Source organism: Aotus nancymaae, unplaced genomic scaffold (assembly GCF_030222135.1).
Source record: "Aotus nancymaae isolate 86718 unplaced genomic scaffold, 86718_ANA_hifiasm-v0.15.2.pri h1tg000020l, whole genome shotgun sequence".
Lineage (NCBI taxonomy): Eukaryota > Metazoa > Chordata > Mammalia > Primates > Aotidae > Aotus > Aotus nancymaae.
The window spans coordinates 65183461-65203131 of NW_026988432.1; the positions used below are offsets into that span (position 1 = coordinate 65183461).

General features: G+C 45.6%; 1 protein-coding gene across 4 annotated transcripts in view; it reads left to right on the forward strand.

Annotated features, from left to right (window-relative positions):
• The window catches only part of MTCL1 (microtubule crosslinking factor 1), a 134824-nt gene extending 120297 nt beyond the window's left edge, over positions 1-14527 (forward strand). For 2 of the 4 annotated variants that reach the window (XM_064379426.1, XM_021672427.2), the window contains 5 exons: positions 685-981; positions 2922-2953; positions 6152-7682; positions 10653-10709; positions 13354-14527. In XM_064379426.1, coding sequence (XP_064235496.1) covers positions 685-981; positions 2922-2953; positions 6152-7682; positions 10653-10691 — 1899 coding nt within the window. In that variant the 3' untranslated portion in view covers positions 10692-10709; positions 13354-14527. The remainder of the gene's footprint in view (positions 1-684; positions 982-2921; positions 2954-6151; positions 7683-10652; positions 10710-13353) is intronic. The other 2 variants (XM_064379424.1, XM_064379425.1) reach the window with 1 other exon arrangement.
• The last annotated feature ends 5144 nt before the right edge of the window (positions 14528-19671 follow it).

A 19671-nucleotide genomic window follows, 5' to 3' on the forward strand; every position in this document is an offset into this window, starting at 1 on the left:
CTGCTACTGCTTCTTGAGTTCAACCAAGTCAGGCAAAAAAGTATGACTGTAAAGTAATGTGGCTTTTGTTTTCATTCAGTCATACTGCCTTTATAGCTGTTTTTATCCTCTCAAAGTATAAGTTACATTTGACACCAAATGGTTAAGCCATTTGAGTTTGTAACACCAAACGGTTACAAACTCAAGTTTGCTCACTTGAGTTATTTATAGGACCTGTTCCACATGCCCTGGAGCTAGTTAGGAAAATCAGGTTCACTCTCAGAAGTTTGCTGTCACTGATGATATTCCACTGAGTGTGTCTTGAGTTCTGAAGGTAGTTCCAAAGAGAGTTTTAAACATGTTCTTTAATGGTATTAGATTAAAAACTAGTAATAAATGTAGAATTTCCCATGAGCACAACATTCAAAGTTATGTACGATAACACATATATTGGTGTCAGAAAAGTTCGCCATACTTGTGTGTGGTTAATGCAGATTTTCTAGTCCAGATAAAATTGTGGGTTTTGTAAAGCATCTGTAATGTTGTGTTACATTTTGAAATTAAGGTCAGAACTTTAAGAACATTTGCTTCTCAGAGAGCTTTTCAAACTGACCTATGTGTAATTCCAAATTGCGGAGAAACAATGGTTTTAGGGAGACCATCAGAAAAGCGAGGCTAATCATTTTCGTTTTTAAAACTCTCAAGTTGCAGAAAGAGAACAGTCCCCGGAGAGCTGGCAGTTTCCTCTGTGATCAAAAAGACGGCAACGTTCGCCCCTTTCCCCACCAGGGAAGCCTCCGCATGCCCCGTCCTGTGTCCATGTGGCCTTGCACAGACGCCGACTCGGTTCCATTTGAAGACCGGCCACTGTCCAAGCTGAAGGAGTCCGACAGGTGCTCGGCCAGTGAGAACCTCTACCTGGATGCCTTGTCCCTGGATGATGAACCAGAGGAGCCACCAGCCCACAGGCCTGAGAGGGAGTTCAGGAACCACCTCCCTGAGGTCAGCCAGGTTTTGTCCACTCTAGTTAATTACTGCAGAATGAGGGAGCTGTCAGGAAACCTAAGAGGCATGTCAGATTCCTTTCCTGGCAGGCTGCAGCACTTTTGCATACAGCAATCTCCGAACTCAGTAAAAATGAAATCTTCATAACACTAAGGGTTTTGTTTGACCCTAAATTAGCATGCTCTGCTGTCAGTTTAACTTTGCCCCTTTGTTTCGGGTTTAGAAATACTGGACTAGAGTCCTATTTAAAAGGAAGGTCTCACAAGTAAGTATGTCCAATAGAACACACAAGAGCAAGTAAATAACTCTAGGAAGTATATATGCTCAACTTTTCTTTTCCTTTTTTTGGATGGGAAAACGGGGGTCTCTCTCTCTTGCCTAGGGTAGAATGTAGTGGCCGATCATGGCTCACTGCAGTCTTGACCTCCCAGGCTCAATTGATCCTTCCCTGTCAACCTCCTGAGTAGCTGGGCCCACAGGCATGCACTACCATGCCTGGCTATTTGTTTGTTTGTCTGTTTTTTTAAGTAGAGACAGGGTCTCCCTATGTTGTCCAAGCTGGTCTTGAACTCCTGGACTCAAGTGATCTGTCTGCCTTGGCTTCCCAAAGTGCTGGGATTACAGATCTGAGCTACTGCACCCAGCCTCAACTTTTCTTGAAATAGCACAGTCTCTGATTGTAGAAAACTAATAACCAAAAAAATTCTGGGCAAAGGGAAAAAAAGTCTAATACTTAGAAACCTTACATAAATTAGACCAGCAAATGGGTGAGCTAAGCTGTAGACATTTCCGTGGCACAGCATTAGTTATGTTTTTCTGGTTTTAATATTTTTAAAACCTTGTTTTAAAAGTTGATTCTAGGAATCATTACTTATGAAGTAATTCAAGCTGCTACACCTATCATTTGGTCTCCTAAACACTTAAGACTTAGAAGAGTTCATATCAAATAGTGTTGTTGAAATATGGGGAAATTATATTTTACTCATGTCAGTAAGGTCAAATGCCTTATCCTCAGCAATGTATCAGGTTGATAGGATATCACCACAGTCCCACCCCGTCTGATCTATTGGCAATCTTGTACAGTCTAATTACATAGCAGAGGTAATGCAGGGTAGGGTCGGGAGCCTGTGGCTGGGTTCCAGCCCACTGGAACCTGCATGGCAGAGACAAGGCGTGTGCTCACGGGGGGAAGTGTACCCCTTGCTATTTACTGTCCTGAAAAATATGTTTCCACAACTGTCAGTCAAAGGCTTGCTGCTTCAAAACCACGTCAGCACAAGAGTGTTTTCTCAGTAGACAACCTTGTGTTTATGTCATTCTACAAACACAGCTATCATTCTTCTTAAGGGGAAGGCGCTGTGTAGCTTTGCCTCTGATTCTAAATGGGAATGTTTAAAACCAACCAAGTGCCCAAGCCTAACGATGTCATGCCAACTTCTACAGCAAGATTTGGACCAAGGGACGTCAGTCTCCTAACTTTACTCTGTCACCTTCCATCTTCCTCTCTAACATAACACACACACATACATACATACACACACACACACACACACACTCTCTCTCTCTCTCTCTCTCACTCACTCTCACACTTAGGTTGTTACAAGAGCCAGCTTTGAAATTCATGTAGTCTGTGAGGTCCTTTTAGGAAGCACAGAAGAGCCACTTCTTCTATGACAGAGTTTATAGTCAGTTGTTCTCATGTGGGCTCCTCCCTGGACTGCAGAAGCTGCAACCCCTCATCACGCTGTGGACTCCACTTTGATTATTGTACTTCAAAGGCCTCAGGGCAGTAGCACTCCTAACCAGAGCTTGGCCTCAGTGCACATTCTAAATGGTGTTTTCCTCGGGGAGCAGAGCAAACAAATCACTTAAGTACATTCAGGGCTTCTAGGCAACCAAAATTAACCGATTCAGACGAAGTTATTTCTTCTTTATAGGAAGAAGAAAATCACAAGGGAAATCTGCAAAGGTAAGATTGATGAAAATAATAGATTACTGAAATAAAAATGTCTTGGTCTAAAAATTCTGTTTTGTCAATGCAGTCTATTTTACCACTCTCTTCAAAATACTTAAAATTAAGCCATTTTCTGAATAAGTGGCTGCTTCATTATTCATTTGATAAACATGGTATTTTTGATTATCAAAAACAAAGAAACTAGTCGTGCTGTGTTATGTGTGTATTAGTTTTATGGCAAGGACTTTCCGGTTGTAGTTGTGCTAGGTATACAAAGGAATGCTTGTGTTTACTGGTTTTTGAAAGGTCCATGGAAACCTCACCTTTCTCATTTAAAGACTGGAAAAACTCTCTCTTGTATGCTGTGAGATGTTTTATCCATTGTGTATTTAAAAGCTCCACTAAGAGAATTTATTAAAATATTTTCTGGCAGTAGTCCTTGAAGAAGACATAGAGTAGATGATGTGGATGTTATATACTAGTTTTTTCCTTCCCAGTTTAATTTCCTCCAGTTTTACTTTTTCTTCATTCTCTAAATGAATGCATACCATTACTGCGACATGAAATTTCTTCTCAAACAATTCAGCATTTCCAGATCTCCTCATCCTTGATTTTCCTCTGAACTTCGAGTCTCTGAATGACTGTCCCCTTCTCATTTGCCCTCTGCCAGATCTCTGCAGCACCTAGCCATGCCCGTGATATTTCTGTCCTTCACGCTGTCTTCTCTGGTCTTTCTTGGGTGGTACAGGACAGTACTTGAGAGCTCAGGCTCTAGAGCCAAACTGCCTGGATTTATTTATTTATTTATTTATTTATGAGATGGAGTCTCACTCTGTCTCCCAGGCTGAAGTGCAGTGGTGCAATCTCAGCTCACTGCAACCTCTGCCCCCTGGGTTCAAGCAATTCTCCTGCCTCAGACTCCCGAGTAGCTGGGATAATATGCACACCCCACTACCCCCACCTAATTTTTGTATTTTAGTAGAGACAGGGTTTAGCCATGTTGGTCAGGCTGGTCTCGAATTCCTGACCTCAGGTGATCCACCTGCCTCAGCCTCCCAAAGTGCTGGGATTACAGGAATGAGCCACCACACCCAGCCCAAATTGCCTGGGTTTAAAATAGCTTCTGCCTCTTTGTAGCCATGTGACCTTGGGTAGGTTACTCAACTGCTTTATGCCTCAGTTTCCTCCTCATCTGTATACAGGAGGTATTTTGATTATCTTTTTTTTTTTTTTTTTGCAGCTTATGTATGTTAATACACATAATGAAAGCAGCACATGGCACAAAACAAACAGTAAACAGAGTTTAGTCATTACACCCTCCCACCTTCCCCATTCACAGCAGCAGTCACATCAGTGTTTCAGGTTAGGCTTTGGAGTAACTCTGCTTCACCTCAAACAACCTTTACGCTTTCAGAAGCAACCCAGGCTTGTTGTAAAATGTAAATGTCAGCTGAGGCAGGAGAATCTCTTGAACCCAGGCAGTGGAGGTTGCAGTAAGCCGAGATCGCACCACTGCACTCCAGCCTGGGTGAGAGAATGAGACTCCATCTCAAAAAAAAAAGAAGAAAAGAAGTAAATATCAAAATGTCCAAAGTGAAAACTGAATGTGCCCTCCCTGCCGTCCCCTTTTCCTCTGGCTTCTGACTGCTCACTGTGTTTCCACCAAACTCTCTTTGATGTACCTGCAGGCGCCTACACACGCTCCAGATGTGTCCTGGGTTTTCTCTTCATGGTTTTGTTTGCTTTGGCCGCTGCCTGAGGTTCATGCCTCTGCTTTCTCTGTCTTTATCATCTCTCTTCCACCATATCTATCTATGCCCCAGAGGCACTGAGTTTTCACCCATGTAGGTGCCACTGATTTAACTCTGAGACATTTCTGCTGTGGGCGAAAGTGGGATTAGATGAGCTATGTCCACAGAAATGTGGAAAGGACCAGGGGTGTGGCATGTGTTTGGCACTTAAGGTCCTCAGTGAACAGTGTTCTGAAACTCATTATTAATTCAGCAACTCTTTGAACTGACCAGAAGCAAGAAGAGGAAATTCATACTTGCTGAAAAGCTCATGACCTTGGGACAAATCAATCCATACCTACCATTGCCCTTCCTTTCCGGCACTGCATATAGCCAGCTTGTGGTTATTCAAAGCACCACTGGACAGTTTGTAGATTATTGCCAACAAGAACAACAAAATAACAAGACGGAATGCCTAACAATGTCACTTTTAGCCTGCTTTTACCCCATGGTGCTGACCACACGGCAGGTGCCTTGTCCCCAAGGTGAAGCCAGCTGTCAGCAAAGCTGCCCAAACTTTGGTGGTTCTGCGTGCCAGTGCACACGGTACAGGGACATGCTCAGAGCAGACCCCAGTCCTGGCCTCATCATCATTAATGGGTCCTATGGAGGAGTGGTCCATGCATCAATCTGGGACTCCTTCCACAGGGCCTGCCCTAGTCTAGAACCCTAGGTTTAAGCCTGTGCTTTGCAGGGTGAAAGGAATATCAATATGTCCTATAAGAATCTGGACAGTGAGTCTCTGGACACCTCACCTTCCCATCCCACCCTAGCTAGAGGGATTCCAGGCCAAAGAGGTTCTGTTGCCTGAGCCAGCAGGCACAGCCAGCCCCCAGCCCCATTCCTGACCACCACTTTTTTGCCCTGGTGGTGGTCGTGCCTGAGCACCTTAGCTTAGAAGCATTCCTGGCACCTCTGCAGCACCTGCCTGGCATGTGAGACGCATTCAGTGAACTCACAGCAAATTGAAAGTGCTAACACATGGAAGAATCCACCCCAAATTTATGTCCATCAGGTGGTAGCTTACCAAAACCTGGCTATCGCCGTGGCTCACCTGTCTTCATCCTTCAGCTGTGGTCCGAGTGAGTCTCCTAAGAATTCTCACTGAGGCCTCAAGTGATTCTCCTGTCTCAGCCTCCCAAAGTGTTGGGATTACAGGCATGAGCCACCGCTCCCAGCCAGAGTTGGTTGTATTAAATTCTGACCAATGCAAGGCTTCAGGAACAATACCAGAACCACACAGAGTCCAATAAATGCCCACAAGGTAAGCCGAGAGTGCAGCACATGAGCAGCTGAAAGTGTTCTGGTATGGGTGGAAGTGGGCACCTTCACTGGCACATCTCACGCAGGGCAGGACATGGGTGCTGTGGCTTGTCAGAGGCTCCCTGACCAATGCTGACACCCTCTTTTCTGCTTTTCCAAGGGCGGTGTCTGTGTCCTCCATGTCTGAGTTCCAGCGCCTAATGGACATCTCCCCCTTCCTGCCTGAGAAAGGCCTGCCATCCACCAGCAGCAAGGAAGACGTCACCCCGCCACTGTCTCCAGACGACCTCAAGTACATCGAGGAGTTCAACAACAAGAGCTGGGACTACTCACCCACCAGGGGCCACAATGGTGGGGGGCCGGACCTCTGGGCCGAGAGGACCGAGGTGGGGCGGGCAGGGCATGAGGACAGCACAGAGCCTTTCCCTGACTCCTCCTGGTACCTGACCACAAGTGTCACCATGACCACGGACACCATGACCAGCCCAGAGCACTGCCAGAAGCAGCCGCTGCGGAGCCATGTCCTCACTGAGCACTCGGGGGTGCGCGTGTTACACAGCCCGCCTGCCGTGCGCAGGGTTGACAGCATCACGGCAGCGGGGGGCGAGGGTCCCTTTCCCACAAGCAGAGCCAGAGGGAGCCTGGGAGATGCCAAGGGGGGCCCTCCAGAACCCATGCTCAGCAGGTGGCCTTGTACCTCCCCCAGGCACTCCCGGGACTACGTGGAGGGGACACGGCGCCCCCTTGATACCCCCCTCTGCACCTCCCTGGGGTTTGCCTCCCCACTGCACAGCCTGGAGATGTCCAAGAACTTGAGTGATGATATGAAAGAGGTGGCCTTCTCTGTCAGGAATTCGATCTGCTCTGGCCCTGGCGAGCTGCAAGTCAAGGACATGGCCTGCCAGACCAATGGGTCCCGGACGATGGGGACCCAGACTGTTCAGACTATCAGTGTGGGCCTGCAGACAGAAGCCCTGCGTGGTGTCACCAGCAGCCCCCACAAGTGTCTCACACCAAAAGCTGGGGGCGGTGCTACACCCGTGTCGTCTCCTTCCCGAAGCCTTAGGAGCAGACAGGTGGCCCCTGCCATCGAGAAGGTGCAGGCTAAGTTTGAACGCACATGCTGCTCCCCCAAGTACGGTTCTCCCAAGCTGCAGAGGAAGCCCCTCCCCAAAGCTGACCAGCCAAATAACAGGACGTCACCAGGGATGACCCAGAAAGGGTACAGTGAGTCAGCCTGGGCCCGCTCCACCACCACCAGGGAGAGCCCCGTGCACACCACCATCAATGACGGCCTTTCCAGCCTCTTCAACATCATTGACCACAGCCCCGTGGTGCAGGACCCCTTCCAGAAGGGGCTGCGGGCCGGCAGTCGGTCTCGCTCAGCAGAACCCCGACCAGAGCTGGGCCCAGGCCAGGAAACAGGCACCGATTCCCGAGGAAGGTCGCCTAGCCCCATTGGGGTAGGCTCAGAGATGTGCAGGGAGGAAGGGGGAGAGTGCACGCCGGTGAGGCAGGACTTATCTGCTCCCCCTGGCTACACACTCACTGAGAACGTGGCCCGGATCCTCAACAAGAAGCTGCTGGAGCATGCCTTAAAGGAGGAGAGGAGGCAGGCTGCCCACGGGCCCCCAGGTCTCCACAGCGATAGCCACTCGCTGGGGGACACAGCCGAGCTAGTGACCATGGAGGTAATGAATGCCGAGTGCCCTACACCCTCCCCCACCAGCTCTTCCCTTTAGCTGTTGGGCATTTGGGACCTGGGACTGTGCTCTGTCATTTGATCTCAGGAATCGTCCATGATTGGTGGTTGGGAGCTGGGGAGGTGTTGGGTTTATGGGGGAGTAGAATAGGCAGAAAAAACCCTGAGCAACTTTTTAAAGAATATTTTATTTTACTGTCCTCAGGAAATCATGTAGTACATGGTTTGATTCGGGTTCTGTCACTGGTCTAAGTGATTGATCCTTATTTATCAGGGCTTTTCATTTGGGGTAATAGCTAGCCTTTCTGTATGAATTTGTGCATGTGGGCAAACTATGTGAGAGTTGTGTCAGGGCTTTCTGCATACTGCAGACCTTTATATGTGACAGCTGGAGAAAATCTAGACCACGTGGGCACAAGCACATCTCATCAGGGCCCACAAAATCTCAATTCCTGGGCTGGCTTCCTTACAAAACAGCCATCTGGCAGCTCACAGATCACTTACCCTCTTTGTGGCCATGAGCTCCCCAGCAGTAAAACCAGGTGAAACAAATGGGCAAAATCAAAATCCTGCCCTAAAACAATCTGATTATCGTTATCGCCCTTGATATTACTCACACATCAATCTACTGTGAATTGGGTTCTGATACATATCCACATGTGATTTTGTACACCACTTTACAAAACACTTCCCATTTCCACTTCAAAAATTACCAAAATGAAAGCCTGATGATAATGCTGGTGACGACGGCTGTGGTGATGCTACTTTGTGGTTTGTGCAGCACAGAGAGGAGGCGTCTGTCCTGCAAGTGATCCCAACTTGCCAGGAGTCTGGATGAACAAGCTCCACACTGGGGACACCTGACAGCATGAGCACTCTCCCAGCCAGGCTGCTCCTGCAGATGGCAGGGGTCAGAGGAGGAGGACAGCAGCATGCTCCTGGGCTGCCCGCTACTTTCTCACCAGGACCCTAGCAGCCCTGGCTTCATGGGCAGGGAGAGTAGGAAGGTGTATTGCCTGTTTAACCTGGCCCACGTTTCCCACAGGAGGGTAAATGATGGCTAGCTTCCCAGTCTGGCCCACCTAACTCAAAATGCAGGCTTGAAATCTGAACAGGTCAAACCTGTGGAACTGCCAGTGACCTATAGAAATGGCAATGCCATATGGTTCACACCTAATACAAATATTGACACTATATGACCTACATGTTCCAAGATCTGAGTCTTTGTGATAAAGTTGTTTGCATGCTCTGAGAAGAACAAAATACTGGTTGAATGTTCTCAGGTGACAAATGGTGTCTTCTTTGGGCTACTGTTACCCCATCCTTCTGGGGTCCTCAGGTAAGTACTCCTGCTGTGGAAGGGTCTATTTTTTTTTTTTTTTTTTTTTTTTTTGAGATGGAGTTTCGCTCTTGTTACCCAGGCTGGAGTGCAATGGCACGATCTCGGTTCACTGCAACCTCCGCCTCCTGGGTTCAGGCAATTCTCCTGCCTCAGCCTCCGGAGTAGCTGGGATTACAGGCACGCACCACCATGCCCAGCTAATTTTTTGTATTAGTAGAGACGGGGTTTCACCACGTTGACCAGGATGGTCTCGATCTCTTGACCTCGTGATCCACCCGCCTCGGCCTCCCAAAGTGCTGGGATTACAGGCTTGAGCCACCGCGCCTGCAGAAGGGTCTATTTATAATGTGAATGCCCTGACTTCTTAGGGCCCCCTACGGCTCTGAATTTCAGTTGAAATTGGGGATAGGATATGTCTCAAAGCATTAACCGGCTATTTCTGTAGGGTCTATTTATATTAAACACCAAATAGAAATTATTTTTTAGGAACCAAAAAATGCTTTGAATTACTAATAGTGAATACTGCAAGCAAAAATAGGTTCATGATAGAATCCCAGCATTAGGCATAAAAATGGTTTTATCAGTACAAAGTGGCGCCCACCCGCTTTTGTCTTCCGTATTCATTTAGATTTTCTCCTCACTTGGTGCGTTTGCCACTAAAAGAGATGGTGTGAAAAGGAGCACAGTTTCAGGGACTCAGAGCATGCATGGAGCACTCATCGGCAGCATCTAAATGCCATGGGCTCTTTTTTCCTTTTCTGTTGGAATTTTGCTTGTTCTAGATTCCAGTGGCATTCCTGAATTGATATATTAGGACCATTGCAACCCCTTCCCATTGCTCCATAAATTATGTGGTAGTTCTAGGTATGCATTCCCAATCCCCAGGACTACTTCTGATTCCAAGCCCAGCCGGTGCCCTGTTGTGGAATCTTTCCCTGATGTTCACTCAGGCATCCAGGCCCAGGAGTGACGCGGGTGACAGGAAATCTCCCTTTCTGACTGCACTCTCATCCCATAAGCCACTCAGGCCTCTGTTTCTCTCCACACCATGGCACTAGTTCAACAGTGCAGAGAGAAGCCGTGAGGAGTTGTATTGTGAAGAGAAAGAACAACCTGAAAATGGAATGTTATTCCTCCCTCCCCTAAGTGGAAAATGCGAGGGGAAATTTTTAGAATAAGCGGCAGTAGCTTGGCTGTTGTGACCATAACAAACGCAGCCTTATGATGGCCTCTGTTTTAGATAACAGTCATGCAATTTCCATATCTCTGTTTTCCAAAATGCTGTTTGAAATGTTAAATGCTAAAGGATGACTCGGGGAAGCACAGAAACTAGAGGGAGGTCTGTGGCTCCTCCATGGAGTTTCCTTCTTCTCTCTGGGTAGATGGCAGAGGGCAGGCCTGTGTGCCCAGCGCCCGGCCGCTTTCCCTCACCTCCCTTGGAGTGAATGTGCTAGATCTGAGAGCCCGGAAGTTTCTCCTGGTGGCTGTCCCTGAGGGAGAGGGACGGTCCTTTACCTCTGGGCTTGCTGACTTTAAATCTTTATTGTTCTCCTGTTTAAAAAAAAACACTTTCCAACCTTCTTGCTTTTCTTTTCTTTCTGTGTCTGTTCTGTCCAGAACCAAACTGTCTTACTAACTGCCCCCTGGGGACACTAGCCCTGCCTGCCTCACGCTGTAAGTGCTTTCTTCCTTGTTTCCCAGCTTTCTGGAGAGATAGTGTTGTGTAACTCGCGGTTGGCACCTGACACTCATCACCTGAGGGAGGGCTGCCCGGTGGCGGCACCCTCGCTCACCCCGGGTGCCAGGAGGTTCGCCTAAACCCAGGAACAGACTGACAAGGCCAGAGACTCATCTGCCCTGCTAGAGGGTTGACCACTCAGTGCAAAGAAAGGTTTTAGGTTATAGAGATTCTGCTGAGATTTCTCTGCTTTTGTACATTTGCAGCCAATAAGCTTTCAGGGAATTGAGTAGATATTGGCTAGGAGGGGACATCCTAGGCCCAGGGGTCTTGCCCGAGGGGGTCTATGGGTCCAACTGCCCAGGACTGCTCACCAGCATTTTGGTCACGTATGTGCACTGGCATGTGCTGAAATGAGGTGTGGCCATAATGTGATGAGGCTTTCTTTTTTCATTTTTCAACAACCGTGCCACAAGGAATGAACCCAAATATATCTTGTCCCCAAGTGAGCACCATAGGTGACAGAGTAAGTGCTCAATAAATATTTGTTGAATGAATAAACAACAAAGTCATCCCCACTCCAAATATCTTGAGAATCTCTCAGAATTGCTTTCATAGCCTGAGTCAAAGCACTTGAGAAAATATATACTTTGTTTTTGATCAAGAATATAGTCACCCACTCACCTCATCCACTAGCCTTAACTCAAAACATTAAGTACAGAAGTATCTGTTGTCAAAGACAACAGATGTATCCTTGTGAACAAATGGCAAGGAACACAGGGGAAGGCCATTTTCCAGAAATGCGCTTCAGGGGCAGCATCCCAGGACATGGCGCCATGTCCTGGGATGCCTCTTGGGAAAGCACAACATCGTTTGCTTGAACCTGCTGGTGTGTTACTAAGGAAAAGGTTCATTCCCTTGAATGCAGAGTCACAATGTTTTTTCCTTCACAAGCAGAGGCTGGCAAAGAGGGGGTACTTTCAGCAGGTCTCATAAAAAGCCTGCTCTTCAGCACCAGCCAGGTGGAAACAAGATACAGTGGTGTCAGATAAACCTATGGCAGCAGCTTCACCGACACACAACACACAGATCAGATACACAATACACAACACACACACTACTCTTAACAACAAAGGGAGCACAGACACAAAACAGACACAGATTTCCCAAACCTTGTGTCCCAGCCAAGCACTGTGGGCTACGGTGACATGAGGACATGAGCACCCTGGGTTAGTCTGCATCTTGGTGGCACTGGTGGAGTTTTAGCGGGAGAGGTATTTCTGGTTGTCGTGGTACTGTTAGCATAATACTTGGGGAACAGAAGCTTCTCCCTATGGCCATATGAAGTGCCAGCCATAAAAGCAGCAGGGAGCATGAAGCATAGTCTCCAGGGCCACTGTTCCTTTTCTGCTGACCCCACAGGGAGGCAGGGAAACCGCTCGCCTTATCACTCTTCTGGGAGCCAGGCTCCCACGCTGTCCTCAGGCCGTGCTGTCTCTGCCATGTTCCATCTTCTCCCGAGTGGCACTGCCCATTCCATGCAGCCGTCTGTCCTTCCTCCCACTGCCGCTCCCCTGCACCTCTGGCTGGTCTCATCCTGGTCTTTTCGGTTGCTTGTCACATCTCTTAAAATCCTCCAACTCACTTCCTTTCTGTGAGGGTCTTCTTTCTCTGTCATCCTTCCTGTGCCTTCCATTCAGTTCACCTCTGCTTCCAGTGTCTGAGTGTCATTCCAGCCAGTGGGCTCCATGCTGGGCAACTCAATTTCCTCATGCCACAGCTTTTTACATTTTGATGTGTCAGCAAATTCCAAGTTTGGGTGCCCTGGTTTTGTAACATGTAGAGTAAGGACAAGGAGCTCAACGTTCTTGAAAACAAAGTAGCTTGAGAATAAGGATTCTAGGTGATTTGCTCCTGGTTGAGTGTCTTGCATCACCTGTTCTCAGAACATTAAGATGCCTATAACACAAAACCACAAGTACGTTCTGATTCTTTTTTAAAATGCTGCTGCAATTGAAGAGTCATTAAAGAAAACTAGACCCAAATTAAAATTTCTGCCTACAGCATTTTTGCCGTGTTGTGGGAGTTTGTTTAATCTACTGCCAGTCAATTTCAAATAAACAGTAGCAGAGTTCGTTTTATGATGACTGCCGTTGCTAACACAGCTGAATGAAATCACAGGTCGCTTTGTGGGATCTACTGGGAAGTAGATCCAGGCCCTGTAGGACCAGTTCGCTTGTCCGCTGTAGCTAAATAGATCATTAGAAAGGGCCAGATGAAGAGATCTACCAGATGGGAATACGATGAAGTGGCCTGTGGAGACCGCTGCCACAGTCACTCTGCCTGTCTTCTGGATACCCCAGGCCAATTCTACAGGACCTTTGCAAGCTGACTCATCTCACAGTGTTGCTGTGTTTTATCATAATTGGTCCCTTCCCATTCATGTCGCTGATCATTTGTGTTGAATTCTTTATCATTTTAAGTTATTCTGCATGAGCATAGAAAGTAGTTAATATTCACAAGTTGATCGTAGTGCATACTCTATCTCACTTGAGTCTGTTGAGAAGTATATTTGGGGGAATCATCCACTGGTGACATTGCCGGTCTGAGTAACCCTGTCTCCTTTTCTCGGCTCTGAAGGAACTACCTTGTTCTGCACTAGCTCCATCCCTAGAGCCCTGCTTCTCCAGGCCGGAGAGACCAGCAAACCGTCGCCCTCCGTCCCGTTGGGCCCCACATTCCCCCACTGCCTCACAGCCTCAGTCACCCGGAGACCTGACGTCCTCAGAGGAACACGGTGGTGAGGAGCCACCCGAGGAGAAGCCACACCGTGATGCAAGCTTGCATGGATTATCACAGTATAATTCACTGTAATTTGCATAACCACACCATCACCATGAACGAAACTCTGCCCAAAAGGAGAGATCTAGTTTTCTCAAGGTCAAAGAATGTTTTTAAAAACACACAGCTGCTGAATGTTCAACCTGTGAAACTGAGATGTTTCCAGAATGAAACAGTAAATGTGCCTGTAATAACTTAATTTTTTTCATAGCTCAGAAAACTATTTTTGTCTCCATCTTTTTTACACACAGTATATTAAACAAAAAGGTAAATAAGGTATAAATAGATTTAAAAAATAAAAGTTTTAAAATATGTACATTTAAAGAGATTCTGAACACCCTTGCTGTCAATACCTGACTGCCTCTCTGTTAACTTTGCACTGTTAGATTTTGGTTTGGTTTATTTCCGTGTTGAATTAGAGTGGATTAAATTAATTTTATTTTGTCAGTGTTACTGTTTTTTAATAATTTTTTAATGCTTCAGACTGTCTGATTCAGTGAACTTTTTGTAGTGAAAATGCCATGAAGCCAGTAGACAAGACAGATATTCTGTATACTGGAGGAGATACAGGACATTTTTGAAAGGGTACGAAGTCCTCAGTGGGCTTAGAAAATTCACTGTATCATCCATATATTATCTTACTTGGCTTGCACGTCTTCGGGTGCATGTATATACCGCTACTGTGTCCTCGCCGCCACCTAAATGTGACTCAGTCTCTTCCACTGTAATATGTCGTGAAATTCCTTGTACTGTACTTTTATTGTTGGTCTTCTTGCATCGATGATACAACAGCAACAACATTTTTAAATTATTGTGAAAAGATTAACTGGCAATGTACAGCGTTTACTCAAAATTTTCTTGTTTAAGGGAAGACACTACAAAAAGTCACAAGGATACCAAATGGAAACACATGATGGTGCCTCTGAGTCTGTATGAGACCATGATGTAGAAATAAAGCCTTTCTGAGATGGCAGCATGTCTCAGCCTCTCATCTGTCACACACCCTCCATCTTTTCCTAAGGACTCAGATGAAGTTTTCCATAGCTAGGGGAATGAAGGAGAGGCGATCATGTAAAGAGGCAACAGCTGCTGACATATCTTGCTGGGAATGCGCTCTTTGGGGACAAGATCATGTTGCAGTTTTACTGTTCTCTGTAAGAGAGTCCTAGGGTAGAGAGGCAGCTTTACTGTTGAAAAGCCAAAACTGTTCTTTGGGCAGGGTTGTGAGGAAACTGGTTACCTAAAGTCAGAGTATGCGTGGCTTCTCTCCCAGCTCTGCTCATTAGGAGAGAGGGAGTGGCCAATGACTCCAGAAGAGGCCTTTCCATCTCTGATCCTGAGATGCAGCCCACCTGCCAGTGTTTGGTGGCGGAGAAGCCTACAAAGAAGTGGTGCTACTGAAGAGCCCAAAAAGAATGATTTCAGGCTGAAGTTTCTGGTGTTAATATTTCATTTAATGTTTCATTAATCCAACAATTTTCTTCTTATCTGGGTGAGCTATTGTAATAGGCTATCCTAGCATTACCACAGCTTCATCTTTAAACTGAAATATTTTCAAAAAATAAAAACCAACAAGTGTTGGCAAGGATGTGGAGAAATTGACACTTGAGCACTGCTGGTGGGAAAGTAAAATGGCCCACAATATTGCTGCTTTAAAAAGTTAAACATAAAATTACTGTAAGATCCAAGGATTCCACTCCTGGATATACACCCAAAAGAACCAAAAGTAGGGACTCAAACTGGTGTTTGCACACCCATGTTCACAGCAGCATTATTCATAATAACCAAAAGATGGAAACACCTCAGTTTTCCATTGACAGATGAATGGATCGTCAAAATGTGGTACATACATATAGAGGGATACTACTCAGCCTTTAAAAAAGTAAATTCTGACATACTATAGCATGGATGAACCTTGAGGACATTATTCTAAGTGAAATAAGCCAGTCACAAAGTGGCAGTTATTGTTTGATTCTTTGTATCTTGTTTATCTATCAAGAGTAGTCAGATTCAAAGAAAGTAAAACGGCGGTTGTCAAGGGTTGAAGGGGGAATGGGGAATTGGTGTGTAATGGGTACAGAATTTCTGTTTGGGATGATGAAAAAGTCCTGGAAATGAGCAGTGGAGATGGTGCACAGTGAATATACTTGATGACTCTGAGTTGTACATTTAAAAATGGCTAAAATGATGAATGGCCTATAGATTTTACCACAATAAAAACTTTCAAATGCAAAATATAAATATTTCACTTAACCACTCTAGCTATACCTGCAAACAAATCATCAGCAGTCAGTAAATATTTTGTGGCTATTCTGTGCAGACGGCAAATGCCAAGAGGCGCATTGGTATTCCTTCAGTTGGAAGCTACCAGCCAGCAACAAGAAGGGAAGTTGTGGCTCTCAAGACTGAGCCTCAAACCATGCCATCAAGACTTTTCTCAGTGTCCCAACTCTGTCTCCTCTGTGTAGCTTTATTCTCAAACAAGCATCACAAAAATTGGCAACAATGGTCCCCAGCAGCTTCTATTAGTTTAACAACTCCTAGAGAAAGAGGGTCTCTTACCAGGAGCTCCAGTGAAAGCCCAGGACCGATGATTCTCATTGGCAGAAATTAAGCCTCATGTCTGGCCTTGAGGCATTCATGGTGACAGGAAGACCCAGCAAAGGAAAATCAGGGTGCAGTTAGAATAGACGGCATCAGGAAGGCAGTAAAGACGGATTACCACTGTGGGACACCCCAAAATTGCAAGGAAAAAGCTCTGGCCCCCATAAAACTTGCCATCTTGTTGGAAGAGATAAAATTCCCAAGCACAAAAACAATGAAATGCAAAAATGGTGTGGTAGAAATTCTACATACAGTAGGGCTTGAGTTGGACCTGGCAGTACAGGAAGCATTTCAGTGTACAGGAGGAGAAGCAAGTGGGAGATGGGAGGAGATGAGGTGTGAGGGGCAGAAATAGACACAGGTCACATTGGGCAGTGATGCAGGAACCAGGCCAGGAGCAGAACTTTCAGCGAAAAAGCCACATCTGGCAGCACCAATGCCTTGAAAGCTGGCTAGGAACTTCCCCTAGCATCTTATTTTCTAAAAGTTGGGCATATGTATTCTTGGGTCTAGGGAAGCGTTCCAATTGTTAAAGGCCAGGCAAGACAGTAGGATGAAATCATTTTCCACACCACTGTCCAGATGAATGCCAAGGCTACTATGTGGGTCACACACGGCTGTGAAAGGAGAGCAGCTGCCTGAAGGGAATGGCTCCATGAGCGGCCATGAATGTGCCAGTTGCTTTTATGCCCTAAAGAAAGCAGCAGAAGATTCCTCAAACATAGCCATAGACCTCACACGCCAGGTGTGCCCTGCCTGCTGGGTAACAGCCAGCACCAGCAGCCCAGAGAAATTTCTTGTCCAACTGCAGCCAAACTGGGCAATAGTGGCCACATTTCACCCTCTCTTCTTACCAGGAGGTAACATGTTAGTGTTTTCAGTGTTATGCATCTATTTTTTATATCTGTGTACATCATAATTCTATTTCTTAAACACATTTGCTTCACCCTTTTTTTCCTGTAGAATGGCCTGTAATTCTTATGTAATACATTTGTTTCACCCTTTTTGTTCCTGTTCAATGAACGTAAGGTTTACAAACTCCTTATTTTTAAAAATTAATTTATTTTTTATTGTATATGTTTGAGGTGTACATGATGTTCTGATATGCATATACAAAGTAAAAGGACTACTATAGTCAAGGCAATTAACATATTAATGTCTCACACAGTTATGGCAAGAGCACCTAAAATTTACTCTTTTAGCAAAAATTCCAAATAAAATATTATTAACTATAGTCCTTATGTTGCACATTAGATCTCTGCACTTTATTACGTGTGATAGTTATGCTTATTTATTTTGTTTAAAAAGCAACTAAGAAGTACAACCACCATTTTCTATTTTCCAGTTCACTGATTTTATTTTTTTAAATTGTGGTAAAATACCCATAGCATTTATCATTCTTGCCATTTCAAAATGTACAATTCAGTGGCATTTAGTACATTCACAATGTTATACAATCACTACCACTGTCTACTTACAGAACATTGTCATCACCTGCAAGGAAACCCCATATGCATTAAGTAGTCACTGCCCCCAGCCCCTGGCACCCACTCATCTGATGTCTCCATGGATTTGCCTGTTTAGGATAGTTCACATAAGTGGAATGATGTACCATGTGGCCTTTTGTGTCTGGCTTCTTTCGGTTAGCGTAAAGTTATCAAGGTTCATCAGATGCAGGATTTTTCTCAGCCACTTTGCCAACCAGGGACCTCCACGGCCAGCAATGTTCCCCTGCTGTCTGGGCCTCGTTCAGCCCTGGGCCAGTCGCTGGAGGTGCCATGCCCACTCAGCCCTCCTGTGTTAAGGCTTATTATACTCATGTTTGGCAGTTCCCAAACTCTTGTCCCACATCCAAGAAGAATAAAGATATGCTGATGATTTGAAGAGTGAGGAGGGCAGAGTAGACTTTTATTGAGTGATGGAACAGCTCTCAGCAGAGAGGGGACATGGGAGTGGTCCCCAACCTCCATGGTTAGGTGGATTCTCTCTCAGTGTGACTGGGCCCAAGACTTTCAAGGGCTCAGAATAGGGAGTGTATACCAACTGTGAGTATGGAAAAAAAGTCAAAGCAAAGATACTACTCAAAGGGGGGCATGACAGTGTAGAAAACCAATTAGGAAAGGGTAGGTATATGTAAAAGAGGTGAAACAGGGGACCAATCAAAGGAAATCGTGCCAAATGACAAGACACGTTCTCAATCCAGTCCATGGATTTGACTTTTAGCTTGGCTTTCAGGCTTTAACTGTCTGGCTTAGAGGTGGGGTTTCGCTGGGGACCTGCCCCACCTGCCTGGGCATTTGCCTGCCTCCTGCCACTGTCACATCCATGTTATAAATGTATCATTCATTCTATAAGGCTGAATAATACTCTACTGTGTAGATACACCACATTTTATTTATCCATGCATTGGTGATGATATGTGTCTTTTTAAAATAAAACCTTTTATTACCTTATTTTATTAGTTTATTTTTAGAGATAGTCTCACTCTGTCACCCAGGCTGGAGTCCAGTGGTGCCATCACATCTCTCAGGCTCAAGTGACACACTGCCACAACAAGCTAACTTAAGAAAAAATGTATTGTGTGGGCAGGGGTGGTAGGGGAGGAGGATTGTTTCACTGGGGAGGGTGTTTCGCTATGTTGCCCAGGCTGGTCTCCTACCTTGCCCTCCCAAAGTATTGGGATTACAGGTGTGACTCACTGTACCTAGCTGTTTACCTCAAACATCCTTAAGCATCCCTGCAAAGGTGGTAATTCACTGTGAATCATTAGGACACTCAAAAATCAGTTTACATGATTAAGGCACTTTGATGTCTTTAATCTTAAATCTTTCATCTTAGTTGTTTCAAGAGACCACCAGTAGATATTTTATAATTCTCATGCTTTTCTTTGATTGCATTTAGTCCTTTCAGCATCGTTCTTTGAATGCAGTGTGTATCAGAATCCAGTATAGCAGGAAATTAGGCTCTGAATCATAAACAAACTGGTCACTTGAGTGAATTTGATGACAATGGGTCTTTAGTACACTCTGGGTCACTAAAATCAAGTGGCACTGAGAGTGACAAATCTGGATTTGAATCCTGGTTCACACTCTTGAAGTAATGCAACCTCAGGCTATCTCTTTAAGACATACTTGTTTTCGTTTTGTTTCATTTAAGATGGAGTTTCACTCTTGTCACTCAGGCTGGAGTGCAATGATGCGATCTCAGCTCACTGCAACCTCTGCCTCTGGGTTTAAGTGGTGATCCTCCTACCTTAGCCTCCTGAGTAGCTGGGATTACAGGCACATGACACCACGCCCAGCTAACTTTTGTAGTTTTAGTAGAGACAGGATTTCACCATGTTGGCCAGGCTGGTTTTGAACTCCTGACCTCATGTGATCTACCCACCTCGGCTTCCCAAAGTGCTGGGATTACAAGCGTCAGCCACCACGCACGGCCAAGACTTATTTGAAAAGCAGCAACAATAATACCTCCCAGAGTTATTATAAGGATTAAGGTGTGTTGTTTACCTAT